The sequence below is a fragment of the Barbatula barbatula genome, assembly GCF_947034865.1.
Source record: "Barbatula barbatula genome assembly, chromosome: 16".
NCBI classification, from domain to species: Eukaryota; Metazoa; Chordata; class Actinopteri; order Cypriniformes; family Nemacheilidae; genus Barbatula; species Barbatula barbatula.
Window position 1 is genome coordinate 17,756,737 of NC_136779.1, and position 19,875 is coordinate 17,776,611.

Below are 19,875 nucleotides of genomic sequence, written 5' to 3' on the forward strand. Positions count from 1 at the left end.
CTGGGGGACGATATATAACTACAAAATGACTTTTAACAGGGTGGGTGATAGTAACAGCATGAAACTCGAAGGAGGTGTTGTCACACATGGGTGTTAGCTGATTGAATTTCCAGTCTTTGGGGATAAGTAGACCGGTGCCTCCACCCCTTCCTGTGATGCGAGGGCTGTGGGAGAAATTATTTTTTAAATTTAAAAATTTAATTTTTATGGGGCCCTAAGCAGAATTTTATTTGGGGGTTCCCCTGTCCCTCCAATACAATCGACTATTGTCAATGTTTGATGCATGCACACTTTAAACCTAACACACCCAATTCTATTAGTTGTAGCTGTGTTTGGGATGTAGGAATGTCACAAAAACACATAAACCTTGCAAAGTGTGTTGTCAAAACATTTGATCATTTCGTTACCTCCAATTTAAGGTGAACTGTCCCTTTTTAAATTTTTAGCACAGACAGGAATTTATTGTTCAATGCATTAAACTATTTGCAAATATTTTTTTTTTCACAACCTATAGACACCCTTTTTAGTAACAACATATAGACACTCTTTTAAAGCCACACAGCCCTTGAGGACGATTTAATCTTTGTATTTACTTGATAACCATTCAATAATAAAACAAGTTTACCTCAACCTGCATGTAGGTTACAGACAATATTCAAATAATCCAGTTTGATGCGTTCATTTAGACTGAATTTTGGCCGTTAAATGACATCTATTGATACAGGCCTTATTATTCCCACCATGAAGGGCAGTGTATTTGAGAAGCTTGCACACACACAAATCTATGATATCTAATGTATGTAATCAACTGATGATAATACAGAACTATAGGTAATTTGGGTCAATGTTCTGTAGTGTTAGTGTCCTTTTTGGTATATATTTCCATTGTTTTTATTTGTACCATGTTAACTTACCTTTTAATTTGATGTCACTGGTACTGTTAGTTTTGTTATGACCATATTCCAAACACAAAAAAACCATTGATTTAGTGATCACTTGATCCGTTTTGTAGCACTATAATAACCCTGATGTGGAAATTCCATTTTACACTTCAAATTTATTTTGTTGTTGGCATATATGTGCAGTTAAGTTAAAAAAATCAGCTGTTTTCATTGTTTTGAGATGATGATGTTAATTTATTTTGATTAAAAAGTTAATATATATTTAGGTTTTTTTCTTTTTTTAAATCTGTCAATATTTATACAAAAAAAATACATTGAGAATGGACATGTTTATGGTGGCTTTTAATCTTGCATCAAATAGTGAACTGCATACTGTATGCAGACTTGCATTTACAGATCACCAGCACTAAATATTTTGCTAGTACTAGAATTAAACTGCAAGAAGCAAGACGGTTGCAAGCCTTTGATTAGAGTCATTTAAAGCTTTTGATTGGACAGTTAGGTCCTAGAGATGTGGTGCCAACAGCTGCACCGAGGGGGCCCAATTCTATTTTTTTGTCATGGGGCCCAAAATTCCTGCCAGCGCCTGTCTATAGGTATTATCAATAATTTGTAGAAACAAGATACAAATAATAGTGTCAAACACTTGTTTTGTTTATTAAAAACGAATACAAAAATATGACAAATAAGGTACAATTTAACTTGACCATTGTATTAATCAATCCATAAAGCCACACAAGAGTAATATACGCGTTATGTGTCCGAGATAGATCAGACACAGGTTGTATCACGACAGAGTCCGAAATCGTTTATTCATTTTCATTCACTTATAGTGGACCACTTAGAATTCGCTGTAGGGAATAGTGAATGAGTGAGCGAATTCAGACGCAACCACCGCTCCAGAGCATTAGGCGGCACTAGAGTAGTGGCAGCAGTAGGGTTGGCGCGCCTATATTACAGTTTCCTTTCTCTCCGGAACAGCCGATAAGGCTTTGACGCGTGCCGTCGTTTGTAATAAAATTGCAACTCTGGATCTAAAATCAGCACAAAGAAGATTCACAAACGGTAGTTTTTACTCAACAGCAAACAGGCAAGTTCGTTTTACAGTCTCTCTATGCTGTTTTTGATGTTTACGGGATTAACAAATATAGGCGTTTCAATACCGTTAACGTTAGGCCTGGAAAAGCCGGTCGCACGTTTTCGCGGACGTCTAATTTGTGTGTTGGCAGCTCTTAATTATTGCGCGACGTATGCATCCTACTTGTTTTTTTTTTATCGCATTGTTTATGGTGTAAATCCTTCCTGCAAAAATCGTCGGTCTTTAATGAGTGGTGAACTAGTGGTCCCGTATGGGTAGTGTAACTCACTTATTCACAAGTATTAATAGCACCAAATGTAACGTTAACATTCTAAACAAGCTGCCCCTGGCCTGAATTACATCATTACATTTGCAAAGCAATGACAAAATGTAAGAACACAATTTTTAATGTCGTATTTTTATCACTTTCCCATTCATTCCTAATTTGTTTCGTCAGTGTTGCTAACCCAGATAGCAAACGTACGAAGCCCGTCGGAGAAAAATAAAAATAGACCCGCAAATCCGAGGTCAGTTTTGTAATTCGTTCACCCCGTTTATTAATCCGAGATCACGGTTTTGTAAACGGTTACAGACGGAGCACTGCGTTTCCCCACGGACCATTATTACTAACGCACAGTCCGCTAAATTCTCACGCATTCACCGTGACACACGCATTTCTCATGCTGATAAATAAGTGAAAGCTTGTTGAAATGGTGAACTGCTATTTTACTTAGTTTTAAGTCTATTTTGTGAGGGATACTTGTTTTCCGGATGCATTGAGTCCATAAAACTAGATGCGGACTTGTGGACGCCGAATCCTATTATTTACACACGCCATCTGGCTGTTCCAGCCGTACTGGGTTGTCATTTTTCACATTTTCTGAGTTTGCAAATGCACCAGAGACCAGATTGTACCACATAAACATGGGAAAAAATGATCCAATTAATATCTTTTAAAAAGTTATCTGATTATTGACTATTTATGAAAGACAGGTACGGTTTCTCTTGCATCTGCTCATATTGTGATCACATCCTTGCGCAAGCCCCAAACAATGGCGCAACAGAACGAGAAGATTCTTCGTCATATGTTGCTTTTACAGTGTGTTTGGACAATGTCATGCTGCACATGTGCATTTTTACACCAAGCATGTATATCAGTTCAAAATATTGGTTATCGGTCTACTTGATTTGTAATAATCCACATCGGCCCTGAAAGGCGCAGATCAGTCGACACAATGTGTATGGCGACCACCATAGTCTTATTAATTAATGGGAAACATTGATAAATGTACTAATTAAGCTCAGCCAGAATTTTTAGGTTTAATGATGTACATCTTAAAAAAATGTAAGTTTATCCTATCTTATTTATTTCTCTTTCTAGTGGTAATACACGTACATCATGTCCCGCTTTTTTGCCACCGGATCGGACAGCGAGTCGGAAGAATCATCGTCCGCCGATGAGATCACCCCAAAGGCAACCGGGACTACTTTTAATAAGCAGTGAGTACATGTTTTTGAATTTTGTTTTGAATTGCGACCTGTTTTGATGCAGACATTTAACTCACTTGTTTTATTTGTAGGGCTCTGTTGCTAAGTGATGAGGAGGAGGATACCAAGAGAGTGGTACGAAGTGCCAAGGATAAGCGGTTAGTGTTTATTTTTTTTACTTTTGCTTGTATAATGGCGAATAAAGGGCTTTTCAGATTGCACGCGATGAAATTAAGCCATGCGAATGACCAACGAACTTGGGGCTGTTCGCCAACAGGAACTACAATACATCATCGCATTATCCCTGCATTACTGTTGATTCGCTATAAGTTGTTGTTTACGTTATGTACATTCACACCGATTGCAAACAAAACAGACATATGACTACTTAAGGCTTATCTTTTACTGCTGGGACCGTGTCCAGTTTCAAACTATATCCAAAATCTAGCGTTACATCCACAGCGACAAACGCATGTCACACAAACAAACTCTGTTTATGTTCTTAGCAAACTCCATCGCACACGTGCTACACTATTAAAGGAGTAGTTCACCTTCAAAATGAAAATTGTCATTTACTCAGCCTCTTGTCATTTCAGACCAGTATGACTGACTTTCTTCCGCAGAACACAAAATATATTTTGAAGAATGTTATTAACAGCCCCCCATTCACTTGCATTGGTTACAATAGAACGGAATGGGCGGGCTGTGCTGTTCAACATTTTCCTAAATATCTTCCTTTGTGTTCTGCAGAAGAAAGTCATACAGGTTTGAAATGACAAGAGTAAATGATGAATCATTTTCGATATGTCAACCTGTACAGCCCTGCTAGAAACATGCTGTTGTCCAGTCATGACTTGTTGCACAGGAGAATAACATTTAGTGTAACAAAGCCCAAACCCTTAAATCATTTATCACATTTGGTAAATACAAAGAACATGGTTCTGATGTGCAGCAAAAGATTGTTGAGCTACACAAAATTAGTATATTTAAAAGGAAATGGTTTAAATAATAAGGATTCCCATTTTCAACATCAGGGCAATAATTAAGAAGTTTTAATGGACTGCAAAAGTTGTAAATCTACCTGAAAAGAAATATATTGTCGTAATGCACAGCAAAGAGAATATTTTGAGTGCCAAAATATCTTTTTTTTAAAGATCTCAGATGGAGAATTGCAGAGATTTATTGAATTTTAGTGTCAGAAAAAAACTGCATCTCCATCACTAGTGCTGCACAAAAAAAAAACAAGGATAAAAGAGTTTTAAGCGGTTTAAGAGTGAACCGATTGAAAAAAATCTTTGTTGTGGACCTACTTTTATACCAGAGGTTCTGTACATCTTGTATTATATCAAATATCAAAAGATGATAATATCCAAACCTGACTTACGCCACTAGAAATATTATAATGGTTTGTGGTTAGACCTTCCATCTGCACATTGGTTCAAAACAAACATCCAAATCGACAAAAAATGGATCACTGAACACAAAATCAAGATCCTGCCAGTTCCTTGACCTGCACCTTCTAGAAAATGAGTGTGTTGAACTGAAGAGTGAGCACCAACATTTGAAGTATCTGGAGAAATTCTTGAGGAATTAACTAAATCTCATCAGACTGAAGACTCAGAACTGTTTTTCTTAGAAATTGAGGTTGCAGATCGTATTGAATACATAATTGTGTAAGCCATTCATTGTGACCAACATGTTTGGGAGAATTTGTTTTACAATGTGATATTCCCCTTCTTCAAATAGTTTTCCTTCAATAAAATTTTGTTTCCCACATGATTTTAAGACTGTGGAACTGTTGATGTCACACACATTTTTTTTAACGAATTATTTTTGATGTCATGTTGTGTTTGCATTTGGTGTAGTTTTGGCACTTGAAAGCTGTTTCGCTTCTAACTCTGATCACATTTTATTGTATTTTAACACACCTGACAACAGAACAGATAATATGTGAAAATAGAAAACGAGTATCGAATAGTGACTAAACACGACCCAATAACATCTTGTTTAATCCAACCAGCTGTTACTTTAACTGCTGCTAAAATCCTGATTTATAAACGCAACATTGTCTGACCAAACATCACCTTAACATTGAAGATGTTGGCTATGTTACTTGTTTTTCACATGAAACTGCCTTTACTGCTGTAACTCTTCTCATCAATGTGTTGTGTTATGACTTTATTTTAAATGCGACTGATTGTTTTATTGTAGATCGCGTATAGCGCAGACAATTCGGCTTAAATTCTGAAATATGGCAGAATACACTGTTGCTGTCACACAGAGCTTTCGTGTCGGGACGTTAATTGAAGCGGCACAAAAACTTCAATGTGGAGAGGCAGTTGCCGGTGGCAAGTATAAAAGTGAGCATTGGATACGTTTGTGACATGAAATGAAAAGAAAACCGGAAATTCTGTACCAGCAGACAAAACCCAGATAGACATAGCCAAAGCTTTCCTATAGCTCAGTGGTTACAGCATGGTGCTTGAAAACGCTAAGTTCATGGGTTCGATCCCAAGGATTGCACATGCGCATAAATGGAAATTGTATTACCATTTTGTTGGGGAAAGGTGGGGCTCGGAAACCATCCCTACCTCCGAATGGGGAATGGCAGAAAAAGTTTGAGAAAAACTGCATTAAAGGAATCGACTCCTCTTTAAGAGCCTTCAGAAGCACAAGCCCCGCCCCTTAGCTTATGTCATTGCTCAACTACATCATATTAGCTTCTTGTCTAAAACAGTGCAGACTTCAGGAAAAAACTGATGGATGAAGTCTAGAGCTGTGGAATGACATCATATCATTCATCTATAAAAGCAAAAGCTTTGTTTGCACACACAATGCAGATATAATTACATGTATCCACACATTTAACAAATCCTATACGAAAGTACGTTTGCTTTTCAGATGAACTGTAGATGGACCGTCTTTCTCTTACTCTCAATGAGCTCAGTATGTGCGTGAAGAGAACATGTAGATCTATATTAAGCATTCTCACAACATATTTAGTTGGACGTCTGTTTAGTTGTGGATTCACAAGGTAATCGCGTTTGTCCAGTTAATTTTCAACGGGAAACATGCGGTAAGCGGCAAAATATAGGCTGCTTCGTTGGCGGCGCGCAAACGGTGCTCGTGCATCCAAAATCCTGCAACTTCAACGGGCACAGCTCTTTGCAGCATGCGCAGCTGAAGACACAAATATTTTATTTTTAGCTGTTAAAGCTGGACAGAGCTTTTTCAACACCTGTCTGCACTACTTGCATCTAACACACCATTTTCACATGTTCCATCATTTTTCGTTTGAATGAAATAGTGATTTAATTTTAGTGATGAATTGGTTTAAGACTTGTTTGTTTTTTGTTATTATTGATTTATGAAAAGTAATTGAGGTAACTAGAAAGTAGAATTTAGCCAAAATCCATTTAAATCACCATATTAAAATGATCTTGTTTTACTAGTCTAAATTCACTATATTCTTAATCTGTAGTTCACTCTACTGGTTGTTTTTTTCAGGTTTGAAGAGCTCACCAACTTGATCAAGACAATTCGCAATGCTATGAAGATCCGAGACATTTCCAAATGTCTGGAGGAGTTTGAGCAGCTGTGTCGTGCCTTCCTCAAAAGTAAAACAATCGTGGACAAAGAGGGTGTACCGCAGTTTTACATCCGCTTGCTAGCTGATCTGGAGGACTACCTCAATCAGGTATGTAGAAGACACTGGAAAAGTCTAGTGTAGCATCACAAATATTTGATCTGCAATAAATATTTGAAAATTTTAAATACTGTTCGAATATCTATTATTTTCATAAGAATAAAAAACCACGGCACAGGGTTAAGTAACCACTGCGGAAGATACCATTAGAATCCTTATTCTGATGTAACTCTGCTTCACTTCTTCTGTAATGACTTTATAATATAGATAAATACATTTTATTGTGTTCCTAAGTCTTTGTTAACTCGGACTGCAGACTAATTTAAATTATGTTAAGTTTAAACACGGATCCCGTGTTATGCTCGGCTCAAATCACCATATAGGTGTTTTAAAACACATGGTTTCTGTCAATCTCATATTAATCTTACCAAGTATCTAAAGGCCCGGTTTCATAAACGAGGCTTAGCTTAAGCTAGGACTAGGCCTTAGTTCAATTAGAATATTTAAATTGCTTTTATTAAAATGCCTCTGACAAAAACATTACTGGGATATCATTTTAATATTTGTTTTTTATGAGCTCGAATATGATTTTATTGAAAAATGCCCAGCCCTAGTCGCATTGTTCATGAAGATGCTTGACCAGGTGCATTATGGGTAAGGAATAAGTTTGTCTTTCTCAATAGCTATGGGAGGATAAGGAAGGGAAAAAGAAGATGAACAAAAACAACGCTAAAGCTTTGAGCACACTGCGCCAGAAGATTCGCAAATACAACAGAGAATTTGAAACGGAGATTGCTACTTACAAGGAGGTACTGCAGAAACCTCTTATATAAAATATGGATATGTGTGTGATTCTGGAGCTCTTCTGCAGTGCCAGTCCTGTTTCTCTGCTTTCCATTTCAGAACCCAGAGCAGTCCGCTGATGAAGAGGAGGAGAAGGATGAAATTGAGAGTGGTAGCTTTCCCTCATACGATATCTTTGATCTGCTATAGATTGATTCTTTTGAAATTGTGTTTTGAAAGATTGTATTTGATCAGGTGGGTCGTCTGCTGAGAGTGATGAAGAGGGGGGGGATGAGGGTGTGACAGCTAAAAGCTTACTGAAAAAGAAGCCTCAAGAGGAGGAGAAGAAAGCCCCAGAGGCCAGCAAGTTCCTCAAGGGTGCAGCTGTAAGTCCTGTTTTTAACAATATAACTCTCGCAGCCCCCAAAAGTTCACTAAAAAATAACATATAAAAAACGTTTTATTTGAATAATCTTTCTGCATTTGTATACTATTAAGATCCTATGGTTCTCCATACCTGGTTATGCAACCGGGTCATTCCATGACAAATCAACCTAATTTTGACAAAGTTCCCTGGCTCTATTTGTTTTCTATTTCTACAGAGGCAAGAACAACATCAGTACTTAACAGTACATGTTTTGATGGAAGGAAAACAGATGCATTTCTAGTTTCAACATTATTTGTTCTTCAGACATCTCTCATTAAAGGAATTAATTACCAGAATTTTAAAAAAATGAGCCACGTTAGGTTTTTGATGACCGTTTTCTCCTGCAGCCATATTTTGATCCTTATATCTCTATAGGACTGAACCTTATAGGGCCTTAAAATGTAGTTTCCAAAAGAAAGGCTGGCCAAGTACAAGAATCAAAAAGGACATTAAGGTATCTCCTAATGGTTTTGAAGTTAAAGGCATTCACATTCTGCAAAAAGAACACCAAATAAATGCCCTTCATTTTTGAGCTGTCATCATTGGCATAAATGCGTCAAGGATTGCTAAAATTAACAGTATTACTAACAGATATACCGATCTAAAAATAAATAAAATTAGGTTGCTGGCATATTACTCATTTCTCATACTCATATTTCTAATACGGCTTCAAATTTAAGATGATATTTGTCTTTACTTCTCTCTACAAATGAATTGATTACTTAAGTATTGATCTGTTGCATTTAATATTTTGTCTTTCATTACTTCTGATGTTGGTCTTGCTTTTGTAAAATAGATGATAAATACAAATTTGAGCCGGGGACCTCTGGTTGAGTTGACACGAAATTCAACTTACAGACCAAAATCCCTGTATTTTCCTTTGAGAGCACTTGATATTACTATATTGCGATAACAGCTATGTGTGTGTGTCTTTCATGGTTTGTCTTGATGTTAGGATGATGAGTCTGATAGTGATGATGATGATGATGAAGATTGGAGTTCTGACACGGAGGACAGCGGTAGTGACAGCGAGGACAACGAAGGAACTGCAGCATCCCTTGCTGTGGCATTCCTTAAAAAGTATGTACTTCAGCCTCAGGCTGTGCGCTCTGTGTGTTTATTTTCATGCACATGTTTAAATCTCATTACGTACCACTCAGAGCACTTGATGGAGACAAGCAGGCTGAAATTGAAAAGCAGTCTGATCGCAAGAAGGATGACAGGAAAAAGAGACACAAGAAGAAGGAGCGAGCGGAGGAAGATGGAATGGAGGAAGAGGGAGGAGAGGCAGAGGAGGGAGTGTGGGAGAAGGTGAAGGGAGGTGTGCCACTAGTGAAGGAAAAGCCCAAAATGTTTGCTAAAGGCACAGAGATCAACCCTCCTGTGGTGGTGAAGAAACTCCATGAGATCCTGCAGGCACGAGGCAAGAAAGGAACAGACAGGTATGAAACCGTTAAGAACCCCAGTCATTAAAAATGATTTAGTTTACTTTATTTTTAATAGTTTAAAAAGCACAAATTGCATCGAAGAGAGTTTTTTCATGTAAAAAAAAAATTTCTGGCATGAGCTTTGGTGAAGGCATGTTTCCTTTTTTGTCTTTCAGAGCTTTTCAGATTGAGCTACTGCATGCTCTCGCAGGCATCTCTATGGAGCATAACCTCGGTGAGGGCATTCTTGTCAAAATCAAGTTCAACATTATCGCCTCTCTATATGACTACAACCCCAACCTGGCTGCTTTCATGAAGGTGAGACATACTGTAGGCCTAGAGGTCGACGTGTGCTAATATGAACTTGCCTGTTGTTGTATTAGTAAGCCGCAGTTCAGCCACTTTCGTCTATGACAAGCCAGAAAAAAACAGAAGCTGCTTTACTTTGTCCAGTAAAGACAAACATTTTTTTTCCAAAACAGACCAGGCATTGTAAGTAAACTAATGAATGGGAAACGCACATCTCTTTGCGATCATGTTCAGGACAGGTGCCTACAATCACGCTCTAATAAAGTGACAAAAGATATAAGCATAATTCAGACTTGTTGTCATTCATATTGGCTACCTGTAACTTTTCAAATTCGTGGCAGGATTTCTGTCGGTGAAATGCTTTGTAAAGCAGATCATTTTGGCTCTTTTTGTGCATACTGATGAACTTTGTACTTGCTTTAACTCTGCTATAATTCCTCTTTGCACATTTGCTTCATTAACATGCCATGAATAGACAGAATAGGCGCTTATCATTGACGCCATGACTTTCATTTTGCCGTCACTCGTCAGCCCGAAAGCTGCAGTGCATATATGAGGAACGTTTTTTGGAGACATGAATAATTTGACATGGTTTAGTGCTGCAGAGCTCCACTGTTTGCTTCATGCTATTAGACCAACTGAAAGATATATTTTTTCAGTATGAATCATATTATGGATGGGATTCATGTTGTTCATACATATTATGAAATCTCAATTATAACAATAATAATTACATTTTGTTACTTAAGTGTAGCATTTGTTTGCAATAATGATTAGAATCAAACATGAACAACAGAAAATAAAAGTGCAGCTGTGCACTACTAATTTCAAAAATAGAAAAGATATAAAAGTGCCATTTTGAAATCTGTAAAAAAAAACATTTAAATATGGCTGCGAAAGTTTGTTCCGTTACAATTAATATGCCGATGTCACGTTATTTTGGTACTTCGGTTCCAGGTTACGTTTTTCTCGGGGTCTCATATCTAATGTTCTTTTAATATAGACTCCATGTAGACTAGTAATGATTACCCCTTTAATGTTTCCATGGCGACGCGTCATATTTGTCACGTGATACACCGCAGCCACACCTTATGACAGATCGCCTTAATTTCTTTTTTATTTCAAAATATTCACAAACTTGCTTACCATGTCATCAACTATCTGATATTCCGATTCTCAAAAATGTGTAAGTGAGTGTGTTTGGTCATTTATAAATAATCTTGATCTACGTGAGACGGGTGCAACCATGTTTCTTTACGACGCAGTTCAGAGCGTTTTGTCTGTCATCAGTTTCTCCCGAAATACATGCAAGAAAGTGGCCGGTGAACTCCGAGAACTTTAACTCTTGTAAACTTTATAGTTACTTCCACTATGTCTGTCTGATGTGAATAACACACGTCGTAAAAAATTATATTTGAATAGATTGTTATTGCTGCTTCCACAGACACGAGTGTGTATTTTACAAACTCCAAATGTATTGTTTTACTTGTGCTTGTGTGTATTTAAATGGCTGAAACCTAAAATAAACATTATTAGGTTGAAAACACTGCATAGTTTTGGTATATGACAGCGCTGAGCGTTTCTGGCTCAGCGCAAACCAACGCGCAAAAGCACAATTTGAATCTGGCAGTCACTGAACATTCTAAATCTCATATCTGGGACCGTATTCTCAGGGGCACGGAAATAATATCCCTTATATGGGACCAAACCGGATACCGCTCAAAAGGTTAACAATTTCTGTAGCGAGGTAGGCGGACGAGAGCCGGGATTCGAGGCCGGTGCGTGAATGAAAATGAGCGTCAGCTGTACGCGCACCGTACTATTGGTTTGCGGCACCAGTGTAACAAAGTTCCATGAAGGGAAGGAAGGAGGCGGGAACCGGCGAACATTTTACATCTTTAATCAAATCAAATAAACAAGGACGTAAAAGACAAACACAAACACAATTTCCGGCCCCGGTCCTCTCTCACTGACGGTCCGGTCGCTCGTCCACTTATGGTTCACAATCCCCTCCGTGATACCAGACCAGTGCGCGTACAGCTCGTTATCATTCACGCACCGGCCTCGAATCCCGGATCTCTCCCCGCCTACCTCACTACAATTTTATTTGTAACCATGAATACAAAATGCCGGAAGATTTGATCTCACGTTTCCATATAAGGCATAAAAAGGAAAATTTCCTCCCGTTCGGTGCGCCCCACCTGTCACGTCTCTATTCCCCACCAGTGGGGCGCCCCCCACAGTTTGAGAAACGCTGTTCTATTCTAAGTTTGATCCGTCTCACCCTTTCATTTCTCTCTTGCGCTCTCTGTGAGCATGATCATTTTGCATTGTGGATGTTTTTTGCATTGCATTGTTGGAAGTATGTCACTTTATTTCTATGTATGTGTGATCTGAGATGTTTCTGATTTTAAGGATGAATTTTGTCCATTTTCTAAGCAGGGTCTCCAGTGAGTTTTCCACACTATAAAATCAAGATACCAATTTCATTTTTTTTCTTTGTAGATCTAGGAAGTGTTGACCACTTTACAAAGTATCATGCCATTAAGACACAGATTTGTTATTTAAGCGAACGTAATTTGCGGGTTATATAGCACATACATTTCATGTGTCATCATTTTGATGTTTTTCTTTTTTTCCAGCAAAAAATAAATGTTACCATTATACATAATCATTCAAATCTAAATTTACATAAATATCATAAATGGCCTTGCGAAATGTGAATCAACTTCCATTTTATTTCATTTCTCTTTTAGCCCGATATGTGGAAAAAGTGTTTGGAATGCATTGATGAGCTGCTAGACATCCTGTTTAACAACACAAACATCTTCATTGGAGAAAATATTGCGGAGGACAGTGAAAATCTGGCCATCTCAGACCAGGTCAGCATAACATGTCACGTTCATTCCTTGGATAAAGTCTTCATGCATATTATACTTGAGTTAAATCTCTTTTTCCCTTTAAGAAATTAACTTTCTTTTCCTGCAAAGGACTATTAAGGATTATCATGTCTGGCCTATAATAATTCAACAGTTTTGGTGTGATGAATGATTTTTGAATGAATGTTTTTTAGGCATACAGAGAACATTACATTCTTTCAGCAGTCCTTTATTTAATGTCCTAACATTATTAGGGCTATAAGGAAGAGGGCTCCATTTTTATTTATTTGTTTTGCTTAAATTTTATATTGAAACGCAATACAGAATGTTGAAAAGCACATTTTTACCATTCAGTTTATGCAATAGTGAAAAAATAAACAGCTAAATGAATAATGAAATGCATAAAAACATTCCGTATTCAAGTGTTTCGATTTTACAATAATATTCATTTCGGTTCATCCCTTTGACATCTTTAAGATGTTCAACAATGGAAAGTAGCATCATGGAACAGTGCAGGAGTTTTGATTCAACTCGAATACTAAATTCAGAGATTGTGCCACCTCGGTTTTTCTCACCATTTACCTTATAAACTTTACTAATTGACTTTATGGCCATTGTAACAATGTTTCCTCAGCCGTTCCGTGTACGTGGCTGTATTCTGACTCTAGTGGAAAGAATGGATGAGGAATTCACCAAAATCATGCAGAACACAGACCCTCATTCACAGGGTGAGTAGATTTTCATATGATATGGCCAAAAATGCTTTTACATTTTCGTCTGTTGTGGCCTCATACCGGTTTCTCTCTCACTCTTGCAGAGTATGTAGATAACCTGAAGGATGAGGGCCATGTGTGTGGCGTCATCGACCGGCTGCTGCAGTATCTGGAGACTAAAGGTAGCACAGATGAAGTGTGTCGCATCTATCTGCGCAGGATCATGCACACTTATTACAAGTTTGACTACAAAGCACACCGTCGCAGCTTGGGTCTACAGGGAGAGACCAAGGTAAGTCAACAATTAACTCTACAATGCAGCTTTACAGAAAGTTATATTGTGTCTGTTATAACTTCTAGTTTGTGTCTGAGGTAGGCAATGTAGAGTTGTTTTTGGGCACATGTGATACGTTTTGTTCATTATAAGCAATCTAGCTGATGCGATTCCAAAAATCTGGAGTTTATCTACAGGGCCTACAGAACATCCGCCTAATAACGTGTTGCAAAAGTTTAGGCTTGAGGTCATGAATTTCAGGGTTTATGGTGAAATTCTACTGCTTTTTTTGCTGGCAATTCATGAATATACTTGTTTGAATATTACGCCATATGAATATTTGTTTTCAACTCGTATAACTAAAGTAACTACTTTTACAACGAAATCTAACTCGGCCAGTGAGTATTTAAAATATTTCATAAACATGTGAACCTTTATATTCGCACTAACTTTATCTTCATGCTGTTTTTCATTAGTCTGAACAGGATCAGGAAGAAAGTGAGGGAGAGGATAGCGCTGTCATTATGGACCGCTTGTGTAAGTATATTTACTCCAAGGACCGCACAGATCGAATCCGCACCTGCGCCATTCTGTGCCACATCTACCATCATGCCCTGCACAGCCGCTGGTACCAGGCAAGAGACCTCATGCTTATGAGCCACCTACAAGACAACATCCAACATGCCGACCCTCCCGTCCAGGTACACACAAACTTGGCTTCAAATGTTTTTCCATTTAAAAGACAACATTCAGCCAAGAAATTGATCCGTGTTTATTCTTTTGGCCATCTTTCTCAGATCCTGTACAACAGGACCATGGTGCAGTTAGGCATCTGTGCTTTTCGTCAAGGCATGATCAAAGATGCACACAACGCCCTCCTGGACATCCAGTCGAGCGGCAGAGCTAAAGAGCTGCTGGGGCAGGGGCTCCTCATGAGGAATATGCAGGAGAGAAACGCTGAACAGGAGAAGATCGAAAAAAGGCGACAGGTAATGTCCTGAATTTAGCTGTAAAAATAGTCTGCTTTAATGTCGGACATGTTACACGTAACACTTCAAATTGCTTTATCCAGGTCCCATTCCACATGCACATTAACCTGGAGCTTCTAGAGTGTGTGTACCTGGTGTCAGCCATGCTGCTGGAGATCCCTTACATGGCAGCCCATGAGTTTGATGCCCGTCGCAGGATGATCAGCAAACAGTTCCACCACCAGCTTAGGGTGGGTGAGAGACAGCCACTGCTAGGTGAGAAAAAAAGCAAAGAAAGGGTTCGATTCAATAATAGTCACGTTAAAGGGAGCAAAACTTGCTTTAACCTACCTGTGATCTCCCAATGTCTACCACAGGTCCTCCTGAGAGCATGAGAGAGCATGTCGTGGCTGCCAGCAAAGCTATGAAGATGGGAGACTGGAGAACCTGCCATTCCTTTATTATCAATGAGAAAATGAACAGCAAGGTGTGGGATCTGTTCCCAGAAACCCAGCGTGTACGGGAAATGCTTGTCAGGTACATGCTTCACATCCAGCCACTTTAAGTATGTTTGGCATCAGATGTGATAAATGATATGATTATCCAGTATCATGTGATTCTTAGACAGTTGTGTCTTAAACAAGCAGAACGATTTGAATAAAATGGGACTGTTTACCTATTGTTTACATTTGTCCTTTTTTCCTAACTTATAGGAAGATCCAAGAGGAGTCGTTGCGGACCTACCTTTTCACCTACAGCAGTGTGTATGATTCAATCAGGTACATGTGATTGGTGTTAAAGCCCGGGACACACCAAGCCAATGATCAAACTCTGGCCTTTATTTGTGGGTAGTTTATTTTTGGTTGTGTTCCACTCCATTGTCTGTAGCCAGTCCCCTCAGGTAGATTTTTGCCTGATCCGAGGTGTTTAATCGGCATTGGAGCTTGTAAAGAAAGAACCCTCTGATTATACGACTTAGACACATCTCTTACATGTGTATATGTCTGCCTTTACATTACATTTCTTAAATTTTTTGTTATATATTTTTGAAAAAGCGACTCTTGAATTTGAAGTGATTATTGGTGATGTCAGTGGAAACATTGGAGGGCAGCTTTGTTTACAGTTTGTATATTCACAGTTCTTCTGTAGCTACTGTTTTGCTGTTGAAATGAATATTGACTACTGCCACCTGTTGGTGTTTGGGGGTTTAATGCATACTTATAAATGTGCTCATGCTTGCTGGCTGCGGAGTAGTCTTTGCAGATTAAGTGCAACTTTTCTCCCAGCACATGTGACACGAAGTAGCTCTTGGTTTAGTTGTTTGCCATCAGTTTGGTGTGACTTTGCTATTATATGTAAAACCGTATGCAGGCTGTTTTGACACTGAACAATTCTTTAAAATTTCAACTTGTCCCAGTATTTTGTGAACAATACTCATTTCTGTCTCTCTCTGTTATACAGTATGGAAACTCTTTCAGAGATGTTTGAGTTAGAGTTACCCACAGTGCACAGCATTATCAGCAAGATGATCATCAATGAAGAGCTCATGGTACGAACAACAGTCAATGTTCCACATCGACAGAAGAATTTAGCTTCTGTCCTTGCTGCGTTCTTACATTTATTTGTGGTTCCTCTCTGATTTTCTCAGGCTTCCCTGGACCAACCCACCCAAACTGTGGTGATGCACAGAACCGAACCCACCTCCCTGCAGAACATGGCACTGCAGCTGGCTGAGAAACTTGGTGGCTTGGTAGAGAACAACGAACGCGTCTTCGATCTCAAACAGGGTGTCTATGGAGGCTACTTTAATAGAGGTAGTGTTTTTGATAGAAAAGGAATTTTATGCTCAAACAGCTATACTAAATTTAATGTGAAATTCCATCAGACTTCCCCTTTAATTATAGATAGAAGAAAATAGTGTATTTAATCATTCGTGAAATTCACACTGATCAAAGTAAAACTCTCCTTTTCATTTCCATTTAAATTTATTTCAATATTGCAAAGCAGCTTAAGAGTAAATACATTGTTCAGGCACATACATTTTTTTTTTATATCAGTACAAGTTATGTAATTTCACTCCAAAAGGCAAACTTTCTTATCATCTAGATTCATTAAACCAGGGCTCCAAACTTGCATATTTGGGGGTTGCTCTAGTTGTTGTTTCATGTCGAAAAACGAGCAGAAAGTGACCCGTCACCAGTGCAGGCTGTGTGTGATAGTCAATCCAGGTCGTCATTGACAAGTTCACACACACAACGTGAGCGCTTTGCTACGAGTCGCTGTTTGCTGTGATGGATTTCTTGAGTCCGGGACGAACGATTTGATATATGAGATGTTTGAAACTAAGCGTAGAGGAAATGTCATTTTGCTGTTGATTTCAAATCCATTCACAGCAGGTGGATACTCTTGTTAAGTTTGATGTTATATTTACATGTTATGTGAACACACAGCTTGCACTCTAAAACAGTTCAGCCAGTGGCTACAGTAAGTCTTGAGACCTAAATTGCACACAGACAAAAAAAATTCGTAGCCATCAGGATTTAAAAAAAAAAATCTCTTGAAATATTTGTCTATGTCTTAAAGTGGGCTGCACATGTCACATTCCTAGAAGCAGGCCACTCCTGAAACAGAAACAATATCAGGAGAGTCTTACCTGGGCTAATAAGAAAAATAACTTTATTGGACTTGCTTGGGGTCCAAAGTTCCCTTTTCAATGAAAGTAAATTAAGCATTTTATTAGAAAATTACCTCAGCAGTGCCACAGGCTGATCGCCTCTATGCCAAGCCACATTAAAGCAGTAATTCATGCAAAAGGAGCCCCAACCAAGTATTGAGTGCATAATTTAACATACTTTGGAGATCTTGAACATTTCTGATTTGCAAATGCTTTGATATGAGAAAATATTAATTTTTTTGCGGAAAACGGAATTTAAGATTTTCTTTAGCTGTACATCGGAGCCGTCATAATTACAACAAATAAAACTTGAAATATTTCACTTTGTGTGTAATGAATCTAGAACATAAGAAAGTTTCTTTTTGGAATTACATAACATGGCTTCATGCTTTTTGGTATTTTACATAACTTTATTACCTTTTTATTAAATTTGAGATGTGCCTGTATTTGGAAAAGCATAAAAATATGAACTATAGGATACATGGTATAATTAATATTATATTTGGTCGTGTCCGAAAGTATTGGCAGTGACAGAAAATTTGTGTTTTGCGAAGTTTACTGCTGCTGTATTTTTAGATCATTTTGCCACATGTTCCTATGGTAAACTGGATGTCTTAAATTAGCATATCTTAGGTTTTAAAGGTGTTTGTTTGAAAAAAAATCACAATATATGCAAAGAGGCAATATTTACAGTGTTGAACTTCTGTAATTGGCTCTGGCATGCTGGATATTAGCTTCAGGGCCAAATCCTGACTGATGGCGAACCTTTCTTGCCTTATTAGTGCTCTGAGAGGATCACAATTTGTGGGCTTCTGCCTATCCACTCGCTTTTAGAGGACTGAACACAGATTCTCTATATGCGATTGACGTCTGGGGAGTTTTTATTTGCAATTATTTAAAATGCATCTGATCACTCACCATAATAATTTATAAAGAATGTGAATAAACCACCAACAGCTCAAGCAGAAACATTGCAAAACACAACACTTATATCACTGCCAATACTTTTGACCACAACTGTATAAACCATATATATATATCTTATATTTATAATACTTAAGTGTGTGTGTGTGTCCGGTTTTTCACAGTATGTGGTAGTAATACCTGTAAAAACAATAGAGATTGTAATTGAAATTAGTTTTTAGTTTGTAAACTAAAGATGACTAATGATGCCATGTGCATCAAATCGAAACAATTTCAAGAAATCGCCACATGTCAGAAGTAGCTGTTGTTTTATCAGAAGACTTTATCATACTTGCCAGTATATAATTGTCTTGGATTAGATTTCACAATCTAACATGACTTGATTCCTCCACACAGATCAGAAAGGAGGGTACCAACAGAAGCAAGGCTACCAGAGAGGTAACTATTATTTATGCATTGGTGCTACAGCTTTGACGTGTAGTAGAAGTGTGTGTGATTGGGCATGTTCAGTTGTGTTTCTAAGTGCTTATTACTATGCAGGTCAAGACCAGAGGGGAGGTTACCAGCAGAAGCAAGGTTACCAGCGAGGTAGTTATAAACCCTGTTCATTTAATCTTTCATCTTTTCATCCACCCACTAACCTGCTCACTCATTACTTTTTTCAATGAATGTGGTGGTAGCTCACCATTTGGTCCTTTAAAGGCCTTCCCATACTTTTTCTTGCTCGCCATATTGTTCTTCCTTGACCATATACATTTCTTGATATCTGTTGGACAGTGATTGTTTGATTTCGGAGATTCGAATATGTCTCTAAGCTTTCCTGTAACACTGTGGTAAGAGCATTGCGTTAACAGCGCAAGGTTGCGTGTTCGATCCCAGGGGATTGCACATACCCATGTATAAATGTATAGGATAATGCAATGTATGTTGCCTTTTGGATAAAAGCGTCTGCCAAATGCATAAATGTAAATGTCTCTTTCTGTTGTGTGTCCATCCAATAGATCAGAAAGGCAGCTACCAGCAGAAGCAGAACTATCAGCGTGGAGGTTACAGGAACCAGAACCAGGGCTCATACTGATCCCATTATGGCCTGCTCCAAAAATGCCTTTATTCTGTAACCAGACAGCATTTTCCTCTGCTTGGCTCTCCACCCATATGCAACTTTGGACCAGTTTCAAATATAGGACTTGTCTACTTTTGCAATGCACATAACACCAAATCATATAAATTTGTCTTTGTTGCAACAAAATTGGCCCCATATTCAACCTTTTATTATAGTAAGAGATTTTGTGCTTAGTGCTCTTGGACAAATATCAAGTTAATTGGTTCTTAACCAGATTAAATGAATAAAGGTTATATGTTCAAAAATGAGTATTTCTTGTC

The 19,875-nt window shown here is 38.1% G+C and overlaps 1 protein-coding gene across 1 annotated transcript; it reads left to right on the forward strand.

Moving 5' to 3' along the window:
* Positions 1-1,838: 1,838 nt before the first annotated feature.
* eif3c (eukaryotic translation initiation factor 3, subunit C) lies at positions 1,839-19,859 on the forward strand. Its single transcript, XM_079476262.1, has 23 exons — positions 1,839-1,992; positions 3,362-3,480; positions 3,561-3,626; positions 6,976-7,165; positions 7,798-7,923; positions 8,018-8,069; positions 8,153-8,283; positions 9,280-9,404; positions 9,485-9,766; positions 9,928-10,069; positions 12,817-12,942; positions 13,574-13,667; positions 13,757-13,944; positions 14,403-14,627; positions 14,724-14,915; positions 14,999-15,170; positions 15,272-15,431; positions 15,608-15,673; positions 16,356-16,443; positions 16,543-16,708; positions 18,889-18,930; positions 19,033-19,080; positions 19,494-19,859. Exons 2-23 carry the CDS (start codon positions 3,380-3,382, stop codon positions 19,568-19,570), a joined length of 2,859 nt encoding a protein of 952 aa, XP_079332388.1. The 5' UTR covers positions 1,839-1,992; positions 3,362-3,379; the 3' UTR covers positions 19,571-19,859.
* The last annotated feature ends 16 nt before the right edge of the window (positions 19,860-19,875 follow it).

What these genes read in the sequence shown, in the direction of transcription:
- eif3c (XM_079476262.1), top strand. Translation starts at nt 3,380, where the DNA reads ATGTCCCGCTTTTTTGCCACCGGATCGGACAGCGAGTCGGAAGAATCA. An exon ending in TCATCAATGAAGAGCTCATG is followed by an intron (nt 16,444 to 16,542) that starts GTACGAACAACA and finishes TGATTTTCTCAG; the next exon opens with GCTTCCCTGGACCAACCCAC. An exon ending in GAAGCAAGGTTACCAGCGAG is followed by an intron (nt 19,081 to 19,493) that starts GTAGTTATAAAC and finishes TCCATCCAATAG; the next exon opens with ATCAGAAAGGCAGCTACCAG.